This window comes from Mirounga leonina, unplaced genomic scaffold, assembly GCF_011800145.1.
Source record: "Mirounga leonina isolate KUSES-001 unplaced genomic scaffold, KU_Mleo_1.0 Mir_173, whole genome shotgun sequence".
Lineage (NCBI taxonomy): Eukaryota > Metazoa > Chordata > Mammalia > Carnivora > Phocidae > Mirounga > Mirounga leonina.
In genome coordinates this window covers 3,309,617-3,330,165 of record NW_023270447.1, presented here as the reverse complement: position 1 = coordinate 3,330,165, position 20,549 = coordinate 3,309,617, and the positions used below count along the sequence as shown (strand labels likewise).

Here is a 20,549-nt window from a genome sequence, read left to right as displayed (position 1 = left end):
TAACCACGTGCCCCACCACCTCAAGCCCCACTCCCCCGAGCAGTTAACAGTTTAGTATATATTTTTGCTAAATGTTGACGATTATGCTTTTCACTTACAAAGACTTATTATATCTTTTGAAGTTTTTTAATCTTAAGCATGCCCTCCTTTCCGAGTATGAGCAGTTCCTTAGAAGCAGAGGCCATAACTTTATACTTCTTAGTATTCCTTGTGCCTGACATGATACTTTACACCCTCCATAAGTATTTGTTGAAAATGGTTATACATCCTTCCCAAACCACAAACTCCGTCTCAAAATAGAACACGTCCATAAATGGTGGGATGCCAGCCGCTTGGTCACTGCAGCCACTACCCCAACAGAGAAGTCTGAAGAAATACGACTCAAAACACTAACTGTTTTGCTTATCTTCTCATTTTCTTTCGTGGTCCTCCTGAACGGGTTTCTGTATTCACCTATGTTATTTCCCCCCGGACTGTGAGTACCTGTGAGATCAGCAGAAGCTCTTGTACAATCTCTGGAAATGGTACAATCAGTGCCTCACGGAGGGCTTGCTTGCAAAATGCTGCTTAACTCTCAAATGCTCAGGCAGACCTTCTCACAGCCTCTGCAGGACAGAAAGGCCACTCATACAGGTAAGCTGGCTAAGCATCTGAGAAAAAGTAGGGTTGCTAGAGACATCTGGAACCAGCAGCTTAAAAACTGACACAGCAATGTGTCTTGTAAGATATTCCACACAGAGCAAGACGGCCTGTTCTCTTGAGTGAGGATATAGTGTCTGAAATTACATCAATGAGCTCCTTGAGGAGCAGGAATACCCAGAGCTCCCATAGGCACCAGAGAGACCACATGGGCTCACAGTCATCTAAACACAGGCTATCTTTCCAAGGAAGGCTCTGGTCATCACAACTGACTAGGATAAAAGAAAAATTCCATCACTGGAGTCCTGGCTATCTTGATCAGGCCACAGTACAGTTAGTCCTGAGCCAATCAGGATCTGCAACTCTCGCTTTTCAGACAAAGCTCTACACACCTGACCCAGCCAGTCAATACACATTGGCATTACTCATATTTTCCTCTTGCCTAGTCACAGAAGGAGGAGGGTCATTAGATATCACCAGCGACACCCAGCTTCACCTGAACAACTCAAAGGATAGTTGGCCTCATTTATCATCCAAAGAGTTCCTCTGGAAATGTAGGCCAGATTTATTAACTCTAATTGTGGTCTTCTGCTACCCTTAGCCCTCTCTCCTTTCCCTTTCCATAACCAAGTACATTTTACTTTTGAAAACACACAAACTCATTGGAAAAAACCCATCTCTCTATGGCAAATGCAACTAACTTTTTATATTCCGGTCTTTAGCATTCTTATACTAGTGAAAGTAAAAGAGAAAAATGAAATCAGATCTAGGGCCGCCTGGGTGGCTCAGTTGTTAAGCATCCGCCTTCGGCTCAGGTCATGATCCCAGGGTCCTGGGATCGAGCCCCACATCGGGCTCCCTGCTCAGCGGGAAGCCTGCTTCTCCCTCTCTCACTCCTCCTGCTTCTGTTCCCTCTCTCACTGTGTCTCTTTCTGTCAAATAAATAAAATCTTTAAAAGAAAAAGAAAAAGAAAAAGAAATCAGACCTAACAACAGACCAAACCTCAGGTGGAAAGAAAAGGTCATATGGAAAGAAAAATTAACCCTCGTCTAAATACTATTCTGGTCTTGCCTTAAAAAGCTTAAAAAAAACCCAAACAAACAACAACCAAGAGCAAAAAGGACCAATCCACTGCCAAGGAACCTAACTATGCCCCAGACCAAAGTTCAAGATATTTATAGGAATATAAAAATATCTAGTACTAGAGAAGATAAAATTCACAATGTCCAACACTCAATCAAAAAAAAAAAAAAAAAAGGCATGCAAAGAAGAAAACAGGAACCATAATGAGGAGAAAAATCAATCAAACTGACCCAGAAATAACACAGAAATAGAACTAATAGACAAGGACATGAAGACAGCTGTAATTATACTCCACAGGTTCAAGAAATTAGAGAGTAGATTGAGCATGCTAAATAAAGGCATAGAAGATATGAAACAGACTCAAACTGGACTACTAGAGATGGGAATTACAGTGTCTGGGGTGAAAATTACACTGGACCGCATTAACAGGAGAGGAGGCACTGCAGAAGAGGACATTAATAGACTCGAAGCCTTACCCATGGAAACTGTCCAAGTGAGACACAGCAACAAAGGCAGGAAAAATGAACAGAGCATCACTGAGCTATAGAGCCTCAAGTAACCTAATATATATATAATAGGAGTCTCTGGAAGATGGGGGGAGGGGGAGGGGGGAACAGAAAAAAAAAAAAAGGAAGTAAGAGACCAAAGTTTCCCAGATTTAATGAAAAGTATAAACCCAGAGAGCCAAGAAGCTCACAAATCCCAAGCTTAAGGAGCACAATGAACACTACACCAAAGCACATCATATTCAAAATGTTTAAAACCAGTGACAAAAATCTTAAAAGCATCCAGAAGAAAAAATGACATTACATACAGAAGAACAAAGAATCATAGCAGACTTCTCCTTAGAGTGCAAGCCAGTGGATCAGGATCTTTAAAGAACTAGGGGAAAACTGTAAAGATAAAATTCTATACCCAGTGAAAATAGTTTTTAATGCTGACTTTAGAAAAGAAAGCTCTGTTCTTCTGAACTTGTTTGCTGCCCCTTGGTATTACATGGTGGTTATTCCTTTTCTGAGAGCCACAAGAGAGGGACTACACCAGTGCAAAAGATCTGAAAGATAACTGAAATCTCAACTTTCCGTGTAAAACCAACCATTCCGGTTCCTAATGATCACAGCTCACGCGATCTCCTCCTAGATATTATTCTCACAGCACTTATGGATGTTGCTGGTACCATAACTATTTACATATTTGGCTACCCCTCAGGTCACGCTAGGTAGTCTTAGATGGCAGGCACTGGGATCTGGTATTACCCATCAGGCCTAGCACAAGGTCTTATATGTCTTAAGTGCTCCACAAATATCTCTGTACAAGTCTATTCACAACCCCCTGCCACCAACATTACTGACCTGTGTGTAATCTTCCTTCTAGCACGGTTACCAACATTTCAGTAAATAATGGTTGAACAGGGATTCTTCCTATGCCCTTTCTGCCAGCCGAAACACTGTTAACACTAGGACATGTTCTGGGGTGCTTATACACCTAATAGTGACCTCACTCCTCTCCTCCCCACTATAATTACCATCAACTCCATATGGCCCAAACTGGTAAGGATGCCCTGCATGCAGCACCGGCCAGGGGCAGACGATACAGAACAGAAATGCACACATTTGAGTATGAAGAAACAGAGGTCTGTGCACTGAGTTATTTAAGCAGGGCGTCCAGAGGTAGGAGTGGCCACAAGCAATAGCAACATGGCGGGAGGAGGTTGTTGTGCAGGGAAAACAAACATGAGGATACACACAAGCCTTCTGAGAAATGTCAAAGGATAACACAAGTAACATATTAATGTCATCCACCAGTCACGTGCTGAGTATACAGTAGATGTGCTAAGTGCTTGTTCAAATGAATAAGAATTTTAAGATCAGGACAGACAAGCTGTGGTGGGAATAGAAGGAAAATAAAATTACAGTAAAGGAAATGCATACGAGAAGAACAGTACCTCTGACTGAATGCCCACAGAAAATGGAGATGAGGCCACAGGATCAGCTACTCAATTAGACATGGTTTCCAATGGTATATACAGCTGAACAGCATCAACCAATAAGTTATGGTTCAATTGTTCTAATCAAGGCAAAGTAAGATGAACAAAAGAAATATGAGCAGAGGACAAGGCTGTGTGGCTAGGAAGACCTGAAAGGCAGAATAATCCCTTTTACGAGGAAAAAACCCCAAACCTTCAGCACAATATTACCAATGAATAGCTTACGATATTAAAATACTGAACGTGTAAAAACATGTAGATATGTAGGAGTCGAGGAGTTCAGCCAACAGAAGGTACAGTGAATGTCTACCTCAAGCAGTGTTGGAAAAGCGATGCTATATGCTAGCTGTATACACAACAACTGAAATGGAGAAGGTGGGGAGAGCTGAAACCCGTTTTATTTCTGGAAAACAATAGCTGTGTTGCTCCAATGTAGTATGCCTAAGAGGTAGATTATTTAGCACAAAGAGAACATGATCTGGCCACTTCATATTGCTAAATGTCAGCCAAATGTACAATGCAGAAGCAGGTCAAAATTAAGGGAAACCATGTAAATATGTTGTTTATATGATGAACAGTCCAAAAGCCAGTATCCAGAGGGGCCACCGAATAAATACAGTAATTCCAATTACTTAATCATACCCTATGGTAGGAAGCTCAGAAACCAAGCAGTTTAAGACTAGCTATGTAAAAATGTCAGCTCGATTCAATCAAGAGCAGATGAGCATGAAACTTGCCACTTCTAGAGAGAGATTTATTAGTCTCCTAGCACGGTTACTGGCACAGGAATAGATAAGACAGATCAGTGGAACGAAACAAAGTCCAAGACTGGGCAAGGTTTCTTTCAGTGTATGATCAAGCTAGCATTTCAAGTTAGTGGTCGAAGTGTTGGAAAAACTAGCTATCTGGAAAAAATAAGCTGGATCCCTAAAGCCCTTCTTACGCCCACTCCCAAATAAATTCCACCTACAGCAAAGATTTAAATATAAAAATTCAAATCTTGAAAATCCTAGAAGTATGAGTGACTATTTTTATAATCTTAAAATGAGAAGACCATTTCAAAAAATGATGCAAAAACTGGAACCCATAACATACTACAGGAATTACTTGGACTACATAAAAAAATTTTTTAATGGCAAAATACAAAATAGCAAGTTGAAAAAAATGGAAAAATTATTTGCCACAAGACAAAGGGTCACTATAGAAAAGGGTTGTCAAGTCAATAAGAAAAAGACAAAGACCGTCAAAGAAAGTAGGCAAAAGACACAAACAGGCAATTCACAAAGGATAAGGAAATGGCTAATAACATGTGAAAAGCTATTCAATTTCACTAGTAATCCAAAGAAAATCAAAGAAAAATAATGTAATGACATTTCCACCTTCCAGAAGAGCCTGACAGAGCATACCCAGTGAGGACACGGTGACCAGGCACCTGTGTGCACTGTGGGAAGGAGCGTATCACGTGCTACCACTTTCCTGCAGAGCTGCTCAATGATGTGAGTCAGAACTGAAAATGTCCACATCATGTGACCCAGCAATCCTACCCCCCCTACTTAAGAATTCATCACAGGGGGATAATGACACATCTTGACAAAGGATGTTCGTACCTGGATGTCTGCTGCGGCTAATAACTACTGAGCACTCCCTGTAGGCCGTCCACTGCGCGAAGGCATCTTAACACATTATCATTTAATCCATATAACAATGCCATAAGATATCGCTCTCTCTGTATATTCTAGGTGAAGGATTAAAGCTTTGTTAAATATGCTATGACGTGCAATGAAACATAGTGGGTGCTGCTGAAAATGTTTCTGGTATTCACTGACACTGGAGGATATTCCCAATGTACTGCCTAAAAAGCAAGTGACAGAAGAGTGTGTAAAATCCTGTGTGGGTCCCTATGGTTAAAAGCTACCTGAAGGGAGGTCCTTCAGAAAATCAATAGCAACTGTCTCTAAATGGTAGAATTTATGGGGATACTTTCTCTTCTTTATAGTTTTTCTGGACTGACTGAATTACTCCCCCACCCCACCTCCAACTATCAGGAATCATGTTTAAAAATAAAACTATAGCGGCCCCTGGGTGGCTCAGTCCGTTGAGCATCTGCCTTTGGATCAGGTCATGATCCCAGGGTGCAGGGATCGAGCCCCGCATCAGGCTCCCTGCTCCGTGGGAAGCCTGCTTCTCCCTCTCCCACTCCTCCTGCTTGTGTTCCCTCTCTCACTGTCTCTCTGTCAAATAAATAAATAAATAAAATCTTAAAAAAAATAAATAAAAATAAAAACTACAGAAGTTATTTTTATTTTGAAAAAGAGATATATAAAAGAGTGGTATAAAAAGTATACATAGACCATGTCAGTTTATTCTTCCATTATACCGGCTAACGGGATGCAACAGAAGGTTCCAGGACAGGTCAGAGAGCCCCCCCGCTCCTCCCAGCCACACTAAAATGGGTGGTCTCGATTTAAGGTAGACTTCCTCATACCACATCCCAACGTCATTATTCACCGACACACCCACAGTCTTCCATTCATCACCTGTTGAACAGTGATTTCTAATGTCCCAGATGGCACTGACAGCCATTTGTTGCCCCCAGTAGGGAAGCTGTGGGCAGCAGGGAATCGTTGGCTGGCATTTATAACCAAATTGGTTTTCAGGGACTCATTATGGTAGAAATTAGGGGACAGCTTGTACTACCTTCTCTGAAACACATCCACCTTGACAGCTGATGGTAAGATTTATCCATGCATTTATTGCCTACCATATTAGAGTCTGAGGTCCACACATTTTAGAGACCATGAATGAACACAAATGTCCATTTCTGTGGTCCTGTGGCCAATCGCTAGCTCCATCTGGAAAAAGAGAAAGGCCACAACACAAAACACAACGTGCTTCGTGCGGATAACTTTGTCTTCACATCTAACTAAACCAGAAGCCTAATTAAATTACTGTTGCTATAGCTCAGAGAACTTAAAGTTGGTCATGCAAGTCACTGTAGCTTAGAAAGAAAACTTGGGAATGAGAAACTTCTGCCTGTCTTAGTTACATACCTGATCGAAAGTAAACTACTGAAAGAACCAAATGTGGGTCAGTTTCACAGGGTTGGCCCCAGGTGAAAAGCCGGTAGCAGATGACCCGACCATTCTGCCATCAGGAGCCACTTCTCTGGCTAGTAACCAAGGGAATGAATCCCGTGACGGCATCCTTCACACCCATTCCTTCTTTGGACAAGTTCCTCTGTGTGTCTACCATGCGCCATGCCCTATTTGGAGCCCTGGGGAAATAGCAGCGAGAGTCCCTGTTCTGTGCTCATGGGGCATTTATACCCCAAAACACACTTCCTACAGAAGTCTAAAAATGAAGGCTAAGCATGCTAGACCTTTAATCTAGAGACGACAGCCTGTCAGAGTGAAAATACAACTACAAAAGTGGGTGTGAAAGCCCAGTCCAGTAACTCGCTGCTTGGAAAAACAGGCTCAAATTATTCTCTCTTGGGAATCCACTTCCTCAAAAGTAAAACTGAATTATGCTCCTTTGCTCAGTGGAATAATAGGAATCAAATGAAATAACATACAAAGGCAAGGCCCTGGTGATCCCATAGAAGCTGGAAATTTAAGATTCAGGCTTCCAAACCTCAACTAGGGAACACAGGGACAGCCAGGACACAGTGCTGTGCAGAAGAGGTCTGGGACACAGCCTGGGTGATGCTCTTGCAAGCAGGAAGGAAATCTTCACAGAATTCAGTTCTGTTAAATAAGGCGCTGCTGAGATCATAAAACATGAGCTAAAAATAAGAAGACAAATGTTCCAGTTCTCATGGAGACTATTCTTAGAAATGAAAACGCTAAACCCAAAACATTACACAAGTTTTCATACCTACTCAATTATTCAGAGTTTTCTGCAAGGCAAGACGATACAGAGAAGAGCACAGGCCTAACAGTCAATCTGAATTTTATTTCCAGCTCTGCCAAAAGCTGTGTGAACTTGAGCAGCGCAACCTAACTTCACCACCAAGGTGAGGGGGCTGGAATGCCAACACCTCTAGTCCTTATAAGCTTTAAAATTCTATGACTCATCAATAATTTAACCACTCCGTTTGCTTTTCCACTGCTCTTTGTTTAAAACCAACAAAAACCAACTCAGCTTCCGGGCTCCACAATACTTTAGTGTTGAAAGGGGAGGGCAACAGCAACCTGCGTTAGACAGAAACCCCAATGACCTGAACACTCACTGGAAGGAAGCAAGGGAGACCTCTGATGCCAGGATCTGTGCGGTAGAAATCTATGCATTTGACCTCTAAGATAAACCTGCAGACCATCACTCTGTATCAATTTGCTAAACTTGTCAGAATTACCTACAATTAGTAATCCATTTTCTTAGGTCACAGAAGAAGCAAATAAAACTTAGGGAATAGTGTGTCTCAAGACAGGGTCAGCAGGAAAAAGAACAGGATATTGCAAGGGGATTATCATTTCTGCAGAACAAAAAAGTAAGCTTCAACAAGCAGACAATGGGCTGTTCAAAGAAAGGGGAGAAAATGGCCCCACATATCTCAACAGCCCTTGAGGGCATGAATGCCATACTGCATTAAAATAATGTGAGCGGTGGCATAGCATAGTTTAATCTCTTCTTAAATGATCCAGGGTCATAGTGTTGACTAAGAAGGCAGAGAAATATTTTAGAAAGATTCCCATTAAACAAAAACAAAAAAACCTTTGGCACTTAAAAGGGTGGGCTTAGTTTTGGAAAAATGCACTTTCAGGGGATATCTCAATTCTCATTATGCCCAATAAATGAGCTAAATTTCAAAAACAGTTAGCATTTACTTTTTACATCTTAGTCCCACTTCAAAGAAAAAGTGATAAGTGATAGGCCCCTGTCGCCAGCCACTGAGCCACTGGGGGTGGGGATGAAGCCTTCACTGCCACCCCCGCCTGCTTCCAGATCCTCGGGCACACCAAGCTCTTTCCAGTCCCAGGCCTTCGAACATGTGGTTCTCCCTGTGATACTCCTACTGACCAAATTCTATTCATCTTCAAGTCTCAGTTTAAATAATTTCTCAGTGACTCAGTCCTTCCTAATGCCCCCAGACTAAAAGGACCTCTGTCAATTACTCTCCTGCCATTACTTTTGTTCTTCTGGGTACTTACTGTATTTATAGTTACGTATTTGTTTAACATTCATGTTTTCTGCTGGTTCATAAAAACAGGGGTCTCGTCTGCTGTGTCCCACCATCAATTCCCAGGACTTGGTATCCAATACAATGCCCAACATCTAGAATGTGTGCAATCAGCAATTGTTGAAGTAAAGAATAACAATAATGGTAGTGAACTTGTACGGAACACCTACAATATATAATGTACCACTACTCCCTTAGAGGTGAAGAAGCAGGCTCAAAGAGGTTCTGTAATTTGCCCCGATCACACAGCTGGTAGGTGGCAAGGCAAAGATGCAAACCCCTGTCTGTCTGATTCCAAACCACACACTGAATGACTGCTCTTTCCCCAGTACGGTGTGAGGCGGAAATGGTGAAGGCAAAGCACAAGCATGGCCCCTACCTTTAAGAAGACTATAATCTGGGGAATAAACATTGAATAAATGAAAGTGAATATGAGATGGAATACTATAGTTAAATGCTAGCCTACACAGCAGGGGAGTAAAGAAGAAAGCCACTAGATCTAGAAGGGCATTCAGACAGGAGGAAAGCCATGTGAACAAGGATGGAGACACACAGAGCACATGACGGGCTCAAGGGCCTGGTGGAAAGGTCACACTAACTGGAAGAGAGGGTTAGCACAGGCCGGGGAGTGGTGAAATGTTAGCCTAACGAGAGATGCACATAAGGAAAAATAAGTCCACTAACATTCTGGTCTGCTGTGCTTCCAAGCAAAGTTCCTGAGAAGTATCCATCACATCTCGTTATTATTTCTTCAAACTTCACAGAGGTGGATATTGGGCAAAGCTAACAGCCGCGGCTCAGTTAACAAATGAGGGGGAAGCCAGCAAGGGGCCATTTCAGAGCGGTCAACTTAAAACCACAGTCACTGACTCCAATAAACTAGAGCTTAATGAAGCAGAAGTAGTGATTAAATGAGAAGTAGTCTTATTTTTTTATAATAGTAAATTCTTTAAAACCATAAGTAAACTATACTATAGAACTTGAAACTTGAAACTACCAGAACCAAATGACCGGGGATCTGATGATGGTGAGATTATCATTTCTCCTTCATCTCCCATAGCTTCAGGAAAGACTAGGGTGAGATAATCTCTCTCTCACCTTATACCCTTGTTCTTAAAATCCCAAGTCCAAGGACATAAGTATACATATTTCTTAATCCAGATTTGGTTTCTATGAGTACCCATGATGATTCTTAGGAATATGACAGCCATGAAAAAAAATTTCAAGTGCGTAAACAAATATTTGAGCATCTAATGGGTAATGCATCAGAAGCTTTGGGGAAATGATCATTATAAGATATAATAAAGGATGAATACACACTAAATCCCACATCTCATTTAATCTTCACAATGATCTAACACAGAGATATTAGGACACCCATTTTATAGATGAAAAGACCAAGACTCACTGAAATTAATCTATCCATGGTCACCACTCAAGTTTGAATCCAGCCAGGTCCGACCTAAGATCACGTTCCCTCTTAACCAGTGCTTCAAAGAACTGTCAATCATATTAACAAGTTAAAATTTTGATGTAATCATGAAGGTTAAAAAAAAAGAACACATACGCTTCTCATATTTCTGCCAATCTTGACTCACCCTCCTTCTTGCCACCCCCACCCAAGCCTGTCACCCAACCCTGCCAAGTGATAAAACCACCTCATCTCATGTATCTCCTTTTATGCACATGTTCCTCTGGAGTCGGTATTTATCAGGATCATTTGGCTGATAATTGGGCCCTGTGGAGTCAGTAGCTAGATGAACAGGCTTATTAAGAAATGTCCATCGACAGATGAATGGATAAAGAAGATGTGGGCGCCTGGGTGGCTCAGTTGTTAACTGTCTGCCTTCGGCTCAGGTCATGATCCCAGGGTCCTGGGATTGAGCCCCACATCGGGCTCCCTGCTCCGCGGGAAGCCTGCTTCTCCCTCTCCCACTCCCCCTGCTTGTGTTCCCTCTCTCTCTGTCTATCAAATAAATAAATAAAACCTTTAAAAAAAAAAAAAAGAAGATGTGGTATATATATATATAATGGAATATTATGCAGTCATCAAAAGGAATGAGATCTTGCCATTTGCAATGACGTGGATGGAACTGGAGGGTGTTATGCTGAGCGAAGTAAGTCAATCAGAGAAAGACATGTATCATATGATCTCACTGATATGAGGAATTCTTAATCTCAGGAAACAAACTGAGGGTTGCTGGAATGGTGGGGGGCGGGAGGGATGGGATGGCTGGGTGATAGACATTGGGGAGGGTATGTGCTATGGTGAGCACTGTGAATTGTGCAAGACTGTTGAATCTCAGATCTGTGCCTCTGAAATAAATAATACAATATATGTTAAAAAAAAAAAAGAAGAAGATAGCAGGAGAGGAAGAATGAAGGGGGGGGAATCGGAGGGGGAGACGAACCATGAGAGATGATGGACTCTGAAAAACAAACTGAGGGTTCTAGATGGGTGGGGGGTGGGAGGATGGGTTAGCCTGGTGATGGATATTAAGGAGGGCACGTTCTGCATGGAGCACTGGGTGTTATACACAAACAGTGAATCATGGAACACTACATCAAAAACTAATGATGTAATGTATGGTGATTAACATAACAATAAAAAATTAAAAAAAAGAAATGACATAAATCACATATACAGTACTCCAAGGTTTTCAAAACATTTTCTCTTCAAAGCCTCTGATAATGCTCCATTTTATATGATGGGAAACTGAGGCTAAAAAAGGCTAACTGAGCTCTGCTGAGGGTTCAGTGACTGTACAGAGCAGAGAATTCACAACTATAGGACTTACAACTGGGGCCTATAACTTTGCCTTATCCCTAAAGCAAATGCATTGATTTAAAACATCTCTATGAGGGGCGCCTGGGTGGTTCAGTCAGTTAAGCATCTGCCTTCAGCTCAGGTCATGATCCTGGGGTCCTGCGATCGAGCCCCACAACGGGCTCCCTGCTCAGCAGTGCTTTTCCCTCTCCCTCTGCTGCTCCCCCTTACTTATGCTCTCACTCTCTCTCTCTTTCTCAAATAAATAAATAAAATCTTAAAAAAAAAATAAAACCAAAAACATCTCTATGAAACACTTCCAAACGTTGCACCATGTTGGGACATCTGTATTCTACTCTCAGTTCTTAGCCCACACACAAAGTCGTTTAGCCTCATCAGCAAAAGTAAGAGATCTGACCAGCTAATCAGCTTAACAACCTATGATTCAAACCGTTAAGCACATTATCAGCAAGAATTCAACCTCATCCTGTTCACAAATATTAAGAAAAGAGAAATCTGTTCATTGGCTTCACCATCTTAGAGCGCCTGGGTTTCTCATGCCTTGGCTCACATTCTCCTCCAATAAGGTCCAGGAGTCCAAGAGTGTTCCTTAGAACCTTTAGCACTTCAAGTATAAAAGGTGGTCTGCCCTGCCCTCTATTCTGCTCTCCTGTTGGACATATTCTTCAAGACCGCAGCAATGGTCAACCTCTAAATGGTCAACTCTTCTCGGCTCCCAATTTCCACCTTTGGTTTCTCCAGCTCTAACCTTGTGTCTAACACTACCTGTTAAAAGACATTCCCCAGGAAGTCTCAACGCACAACTCCCTGCCCAGACCTCCCCTCTCTTTCCTCCTCCTGCCCCTGCCCAAGACCTACCTTTTGTGACATCTCTATGTTTCTTCTGGAAACCTTAGACATACTTCTCATCAGCTACTTCTACCCCACAGAAACTTTCCATTGACCATTCCCTGAGCACGTCCTGGATGTCCCTACCATCATGCCTTTACAGATCTCCTTAAGAATTATCTCCATACCTTGATTCTCTCTTCATCCAGGAAGCCTTCCCAGACCACCGCACTGTAGTGGGCATGCCTTCTTCAAAAATTCTTCCAAACTTTCATTGAGCCATCTCTGAACACTTAATCCTTAAAGCAGCACCAATGAGGATATCTTTAATGTTTGCCTTGGATGTCCAAAGGCCTGGACTCCACTATATGTAGTTTAGTAAGTGCTTAAATGAATGACATTGACACAATACATTTAACAAAACATTTTGATAAAACTTTTTATTTCACCTTCCAAATAATCCTAAAGCTGCTTCTCTAATTTAAAAAACTATAATAATGGTCAGAGAAGTTAAGTGATTGTCCATGATCACACAGCTATAAACCAGCAGAGCCAAGACTCAAATCTGGGTATTGAGATCTCTCTTTTGAATTTTGTATACAACATTTGAATCCCTTTGACAAATAATAGGTACCAAATAGACATCTGATTTGAACTATCGTGTCTGGGAAGTATAAAGTTAATCAAAATTTTCCTTCCCAGTTCAATTCTCTTAGTCCTTCAGGGTGATCTTACTGTTGAACCAGACTTGCAAACTGGCTTAAGTACAATACTTAGTTTCTCAGAATATATAGGAAGAAAAGAAAAAAACTCTTAACAAAAGCAAATATGAGAGAGATAGTATTCAAGCCCTAGCAGGAAAACAAAACAAAACAAAACATACATTTTTTCTGATGAAAAAAAAAATCAAGTCAATTAATCACTCATATGTTTCTAACTAGCACAGGGCTGAGTATATTTATGGTAAGCTGACCACCTATTTTCAAAAACAAAAGCAGCCAGGACAAAAAAAAAAAAGAAGTCCTAGTTTTGGCAAAGTACTGTAGGGAAGGAAAAAAAACAAATTTACTGTTATATGTTTACTGGGTTTGCTTTTGGACTATCCAAGCTAGTAGTTTTGCTTAGCATTAGATTTTTCAGGCAACAAAGAATGATAAAGTATTACCCCCCCCCCAAAAAAACGAGTCAAATGTCTTTCATAATTATATGAAAAAAAATACTCCTGCTATCTTGAAGAACACTCGTATTTCAGTGAAGCAAGCTCTGGAGGTGGTAACAAATTACCCCCAGATGTGAAATCCGGGCTATGTTCAAGTTCAACTAGGAAGCAGAACAGCCGCAATTTGTTTCTAAATTTGGAATCAACCAATAAACATTTGTGATCACAACCCCTGGCCTCCCCATCTTCCATATGAATCAGAATTTTTTTAGACATTTTAAATCTAACCCAAAATTTCTCATGTTGTAGATGAGGAATTGAGAGCTAGACACCAAAATGTAAAACAGAAAATAAATTGCATTCACAGAAAACTTTCTCAGCAAAACACCACAGGCTCTGAATGGAAGATTCTGTTTTTGCTGTGGTTTCCTGAGACTAGGATTCAGGGTAGAGTGGGGGAAAATAGCCTTAATCTTTAAAAAACAACAACAACAGAAAAAACCTCCACATGTCCGGCATTCACCTAACAACCTCTATAGGTATGAAGGGTCTGTCATGAAGATTCATTCAACCCAGCTAGCTCAAAGCCACATATTTCTAACCCAACTTTGACTATAGTCACTATTAGAACAATAAAAAACCTGTCTAGAACAGCCTGAAATTGACCAGCATGTTCCTCAAGCTCCATTACTCTTCAAACCCACCTACACACAGATCAGTGAGGCCACTCAAAGAACACATTTTCACTATATTTTTAAAAAGAATAAAAGATGCCAAAGAAACACTAGTTACAAAGGGATAGGAAGGTAATTGAAAAATTTTGGAAATTTACAAATGCAATATCTATTTCATAATATTTTTAGAGCAACTGTCACAGTGCTTTTTGCAAGAAAAGCTGTATTTTTAATTACATGTCAAGTTTGATAGTTTTACCTGCCGTAATATTAGCTTCTAACCATATAAAACATCTGAGCAGCATTTCTCCACGCTCAAACACAGTTCACTTTCTGTAAGGACAGAACTTGAAGGGTGCCTGGGTGGCAAAGTCGGCTGAGTGTCCAATTCTTGGTTTCAGGTCAGGTTGTGATCTCACGGTCGTGAGATCGAGCCCCAGATTGGGCTCTGCACTCAGCGTGGAGTCTGCTTGGGATTTTCTCCTCCTCTCCCTCTGCTCCTCCTGCTCATGCTCTCTTTCTCTCTCTAAAATAAGTAAATAAATCTTAAAAAAAAAAAAAAAAAGACAGAACTTGAGGGGTAGGACCGGATAGAAAGGGAGGGAGAAGGGCAGACATCACTCCTGCTCCGACCATTACCACTCAGTGTTAAGCATTGCCCTTCCTGTGAGGATCACACAAGGATAACAGGCCAACTAGGACAAAGTTGGGGAGCACAGTCTCTGTAGTCACCCACTGAGAATCCAATGCTTGTTGGCAAGAGCTGATTGGAAATCGGCAAAGTGCAGGAGAAGCTGCTAAGAGCCTCTGTGAACCTGACATGAAAGATCAGATCAAAACAGCAGGATGGAGAGCCTATTACTATTATCATTTCAGAAAGAAAATAACCATTAGAAATTGGCCAGAACATAGGCCTTCTTCCAATTATTTCCACAAACAGGAGACTCAGATTTCTAGTTAAAAAACACTATGCACAGAGCCAAATATTTGAGTCAGCAGAGAACTTCCTTAATTGTCACCCTGCATTCCCTCTGAGACATTTGTCCTGCCTGGATAGCTCTCTACCCTCATCCCAACCAAACCAGAGATGAAGACTAACCTTTCCCCAGATTAATATACTTCATCAAATCTGCTGATAACTAGTAACTGAAATCCCCAACGCAGAAGTCATTTTAACAGCCCTTAGGGGTTAAAGGTCTGATTAGTACACTGCACGGGAGTAGGATCCTCATGGGGATTTTGCTCATTCTGCTCAACCAGGACCAAGAAGGAAATCCTACAGAATTCCTATTCTTTGACCCCTGTGTATAACAAATGGGTGGAACAGGGCTCAAGAGAAGATTAACTCGAGGGTGAGGACGGGAGTGCTGGGGAAGGTAGTATGGAGAGAGACTGCATGTTGGAATACATGAGGCAGTTAGAAAGTTCCAGGGCAGCTAAAGGCACTGACCTTCAGATTTCCGGGTGTGACAATGATCCACAACAGGCTAGGAGCGGCAGCTCCCTGAACTTCCAACAGGCACATTCAGTCCTGTCAGCCTGGACTCAGCCCCGCCAGCACCAGCAAACAAACACGCACATTCTTCTCAGAGCCGACATGTCACACAACAGTCTCTCTACAGGGCCTGTTTATTTAAGAAACCGGATGCTTTGATGTTGGGGCACAAGTTGGGAAGTTCTGTGTAAAGAAGTAGTTAATGACAGGAGCAGAGGGAGGACAGAGCATGAGCAACATTTTCTGGCTTTTAATCATAAGTTTTGAAAATTTTAAGGAAATTATCAAATGGTCTGAACACAGGAATGAGAAGTAAGGAAATTATGTCAGCAACCACCGTAACTATGGCCAAAGCATTTCATCTGTTTCTTTAAGACAGTTTTCATGTCTAACCTCACAGGGGTACTTACAGGAGGAATGTTTTGAAGCAATCCAACTTAGCAACCAACATTAATAAAATCTTCTGTGCTTGCTCAATTTCTCTCATGTGCAAAGGTTATACATGCCATGAATACTCCCAGCTCTCAAAGGAAAGAATCAGTTAAAAGTGTGGCATGAAAACAGTTTTGGGTTAAAGGCAAAAAGAAGGTTATTTCTTGAGTCTGAGAAAAGGGCATTTATAAATACACATACACATTTGCTGGATTTCCTGAGGGAAGAAGCCATTAGAGCACAGGTCTCCTAAAACCAGAAGAATATAAAAGCACTATCATGCTTTAGTTTTACCTTGCTTTTTAAAGAAGATGAAACGCCAATATATTCTCACAAGCCAAACAAGCCGTAGGTCTAGGAAATTTGCTAAAACCTTTGGAGGCTTTTCATTGTCCAGTCTGAATTATCTTTTCTTTTATCTTGGCACCCCCAGTATCCAGCACATCTTGGATATCTGGACAGCACTCTCATACACTGACTATATGAATTAACGTGGCTTAACATGAACAGCAAGTTTTAACGAATAAGAAGAGAACCAAGAACTTCTGATTTTTCTTTGGGAATTGAATCCTGTCATCTTATGAGAAACTACTCTAAATGGCACTTTCCCAGCTGTACAAAAGTATACAATATCCCTGATAAAAAGTTCTTTTGCCATGCTGATACTTTTATTTCACACTGTTTATAAAGAATCCCTAAATACTAGATCTCTTCAATACAGTTCAGGATGATTTATCAGGACTTCTAAAAATAAAGAACTGAAAAGCAAAACAGACTACTACATAACAATTCTGGGTTAAGGACGTGGACCTCTAAGAACTGCTTTACTCAACCATTTCTAAGGTGAAGATTATTAACAACGGCTTCACTTTCACCATATTTACATGTTATAAACAGGGTGGGATCTCTGAAGAAGAGATCATGGGTGATTAACAAGTGCAAAAAGAGCTACTTAAAATTAGGTCACTGAAAGAAGACTGAGGAAGAAAAGCCAAAAAAAAAAAAAAAATCATTGCAAACAGTAGCGAAATAAAATGAAAGAAACAGAGGGAAGCTTCAAAGAACAAGGTTTCAGGTCTGCTCTTGAGTACATCTGGCCTAAGTATCCCCTGAGCCAGTTTTTTCAACCTCTAGCTTTAGAAATCAATAGTTTACAAAAGACGTATCAAGTCAAACCAGTCAGGGATTAATCCAGGAGTAGCAGCAGGTCCTAAGGTAGGTCAATCAGCAAGAGAAGAGTCTAAAATATGGGGTAAGAATGCTACGTCCAGCTGACTCCAGGAAGGAAGTGGTCCTGTTGTAAGTTGGGTGTCAGTGATGTAAAGCCTTCCTCAACTCCCCACTCTGAGATGGAAACCTACACCATTATGTTTTCCTCCGCAAACAGGAAGTCTTCCCGGGACACATTCCATTCTATCTGCATCCAACTGGTCCCACCCATCAGCACTGGTTTGGCCACCTTTACGCAGCTGCTGCCTGGCTGGCCTTCAGTGGGGCTCTCCCTGACTGCCTGCGCCCTGACCCCACATCTGAGAATTCGCACAGGTATCAAGTATAGTCCAGGCAGAGGGAGAAAGACAGTTCAAGGGGAGACTGAGATTTGGCTGACAGGGAATGTGGTCATACATGGATAAGTGCAGTAAGCCACTCATCTCTGGCCCTCTGTGCAACACTTTTTGAAAGAGGAAGGGATACGACGGAGAATGTGTCACATTGAGAATACACTGTGCAAATACGGGAAGCAGCAATTAAACCATCAGTTCTTGGAAACACATGAGGAAGATGCCCGTGTTGCAGCAAGGAGCCAGGACCTTCTTAACAATGGGCTTTGTCAGGCCAGTAGTGTGCAAAGGTTGAGGGGCTTGTCCCCCGGGAGAGAACTACCACAATTTTTAAAGTTTCTGACTAGGACCGAGCGCAAAGGAAAACATCTGCAATGTGTGTTCTAACTGTAGGAAATCTTGTTACAACGGGATGAAGACAACCTGGTCAGAGTCCAATGCCAGGATCGAAGGTCAAACTGAAGGCGGAAGAGAGATCACATATATACTGTCATCCCATTTCCAAGCTTGTTCCTTAACCTATTAAAATACACACAGTAACCTAAGAGCTGCTGTGGGATTTCTGAACACCCGCCTACCCACCCTGAAAGTACTGACCCAGCGAGGACACACCTTTGCTTCTGCGCAGCGCAACTTCTCCAAGCACTTAAAAGGTAATTATTCCTCCAGCCTGCTAGTGCGTTATAGCGTTACTGGGTCCTGATTATTTACACAGACGCAAAACAACGACCCTCAAGAGATTTTGACAACTTAAACAAAAAAAAGGAAAAAGAATGCCGTGAAAGTCTAAGGCGGCCTCCCCTGTGACGAAACACAGCCGCGCGGGCCGCGGCGTCCCGGGGGCGCTCCGGGCCGGACTCCGACCGCCGCAGTTTCGGGGCCGCGGCCGGGGGCGGGGGGGCGCGGGCGGCGCGGGGCCGGCGAGCGGCCCGGGTCTCCCCCGCGGAGACGCAAGGCGCGCGGACGGAGAAGGAGGGACGGGCCGCGCGGGCGGGGCAGGCGGCCGCCGGGGGGCCCGGGGGCGGCACCTCGCAGTCCGGGCGACGCCCGGACCCGGCGCCCGCTCACCTGGTGCGTGTTGTTGGCCAGCTTGGCGACGAAGTCCCGGACCCGGCCGCAGTCCTGGTCCTCCTCGAGCGCGCTGCGGCGCCAACGGCCGCCGCGGGGAACCGGGCCCCCGGGCGCGGCCGCGCGCAGCCCCCAGCTCACCCCGACGGGGCCGGACCAGCGCGACAGCGGCGCAGCGGGCGGCGGCGGCGCGTCCAGCCGGTCCTGGCCGAGGGTCGCCGGCGGCAGCAGCTGGAGGAGGAGGAGGAGGAGGCCGAGGCCGTGGGGCCAGCGCGAGAGGCAGTCCGCAGCTCCCAGGGGCCGCTCCATCGCCGCCGAATGCCGACGCCGCCGACACCTGCCGCCCGGCGCGCCCGCCCACCCCAGCCGGCGGCGCGCCACACCCCCCACCGGAGCCCGGCGCTCCTTGGATACGCGCAGCCGGGCCTCTCCGCCCCCATAGGCTGGCCGCCTGTCCTTCTTCCCCGGTCCACTCCTCATTGGCTCGCGTCGCTTCCGGCTTCGGGGGTCCTGGATTCGGATGCCAAGATGCGGGACTGATTGGCTGGAACGTGGCAAGAGACCGCTGAGGTCATCCCCCCATCGCCTGGCGTCTCCGGGCCCGGGCTTCCAGAGTTAGCGTAGGAGCTTCCCCCGCCTCCCGCGAAGCCCCCTGCTCGTGACGCCCGGACCCCTCGCTGGTCCCTCCGGCACCCTCAGGTTGGGGACCGGGTTATTCCCCCTACCCCGCCTCTCCCACAGACACCCCTAAAATTCCTTGGGTTGCGGCAGCGCCTGGAAAATCTCCTAAGGGAATCCCTCAGCTCCCTCAGCTGGAAAAGGGGGCTTCGTCATGAACCGGTGCTTCAGGTTTTTAACCCTCGCATACTGGAGCACCCATTGTCTAATGAAGCAGCCTGCCTCGCTGCCAGAAAAGTAAATGCGAACTGTGTGGGCTAGTCCTACGGAGGCAGATAGACATCAGAACATCCGTGACTCATGCAAGCTTGAAGAATCCTCCACTCCACCACGTATGGTCTCACTCACTTTCCTCTTCTGCAGGGAGTTAGGCCAAAGGCAGAATTGCTTATTGGTTTCCCCGGACTTACAAAGTAGCTCAGAAATCAGGGGTAGGTAAAAGGGGCAAGGGAATTCCCCACTGCCTATTTTAGACATGATCATTTCATAGGTAGGCGCACGTCTTTCTTTACCAAAGTGCCTTAACCCTGCAGTGAGTGCATTGCATAAGTTTGGTTTTGAGTATATGATGCCCCCTAAATTAGCACCCTGCCTCTAATCAATAAAACAAAACCCCAGTGCTGTTCCCTTTATCGCAGAAACTGCACACTTAACTTTTAGAACATGCAGTGCAGGTAAAACCAGTTTTGAATCTTAACTTTACTGACTCCATCCCTTCGGAATGCTAGAAGTTGTTCAGTAGAAAAGGTTGCAAATAGATACTAAGTGCACAAAACGTTACACCCAAATAAGGCCACTAAAAAGTACTTTTAGCTATAAACTGGAGGTAAATCCAAATGAGAATATATTATTCATTGTAGTGCAAAATGGTGCAATGCACCCAACCCAATGTTTACATTAAAATCCTTCTACTCACAGTAATTTGCAAACAAAAATTTACAAATTTACATTTTTTTCCAGAATAACCTTGGTAAGA

The 20,549-nt window shown here is 43.4% G+C and overlaps 1 protein-coding gene across 3 annotated transcripts in view; it reads right to left on the bottom strand.

Annotated features, from left to right (window-relative positions):
- Positions 1-19,228, bottom strand: part of SORT1 (sortilin 1) — a 65,384-nt gene extending 46,156 nt beyond the window's left edge. For 2 of the 3 annotated variants that reach the window (XM_035017847.1, XM_035017848.1), the window contains exon 1: positions 18,896-19,228. In XM_035017847.1, the coding sequence (XP_034873738.1) occupies positions 18,896-19,204 (309 nt within the window). In that variant the 5' untranslated portion in view covers positions 19,205-19,228. Of the gene's footprint in view, positions 1-15,788; positions 16,124-18,895 lie in introns of those variants that run through there. The other variant, XM_035017849.1, reaches the window with a different exon arrangement.
- Between the last annotated feature and the right edge of the window lie 1,321 nt (positions 19,229-20,549).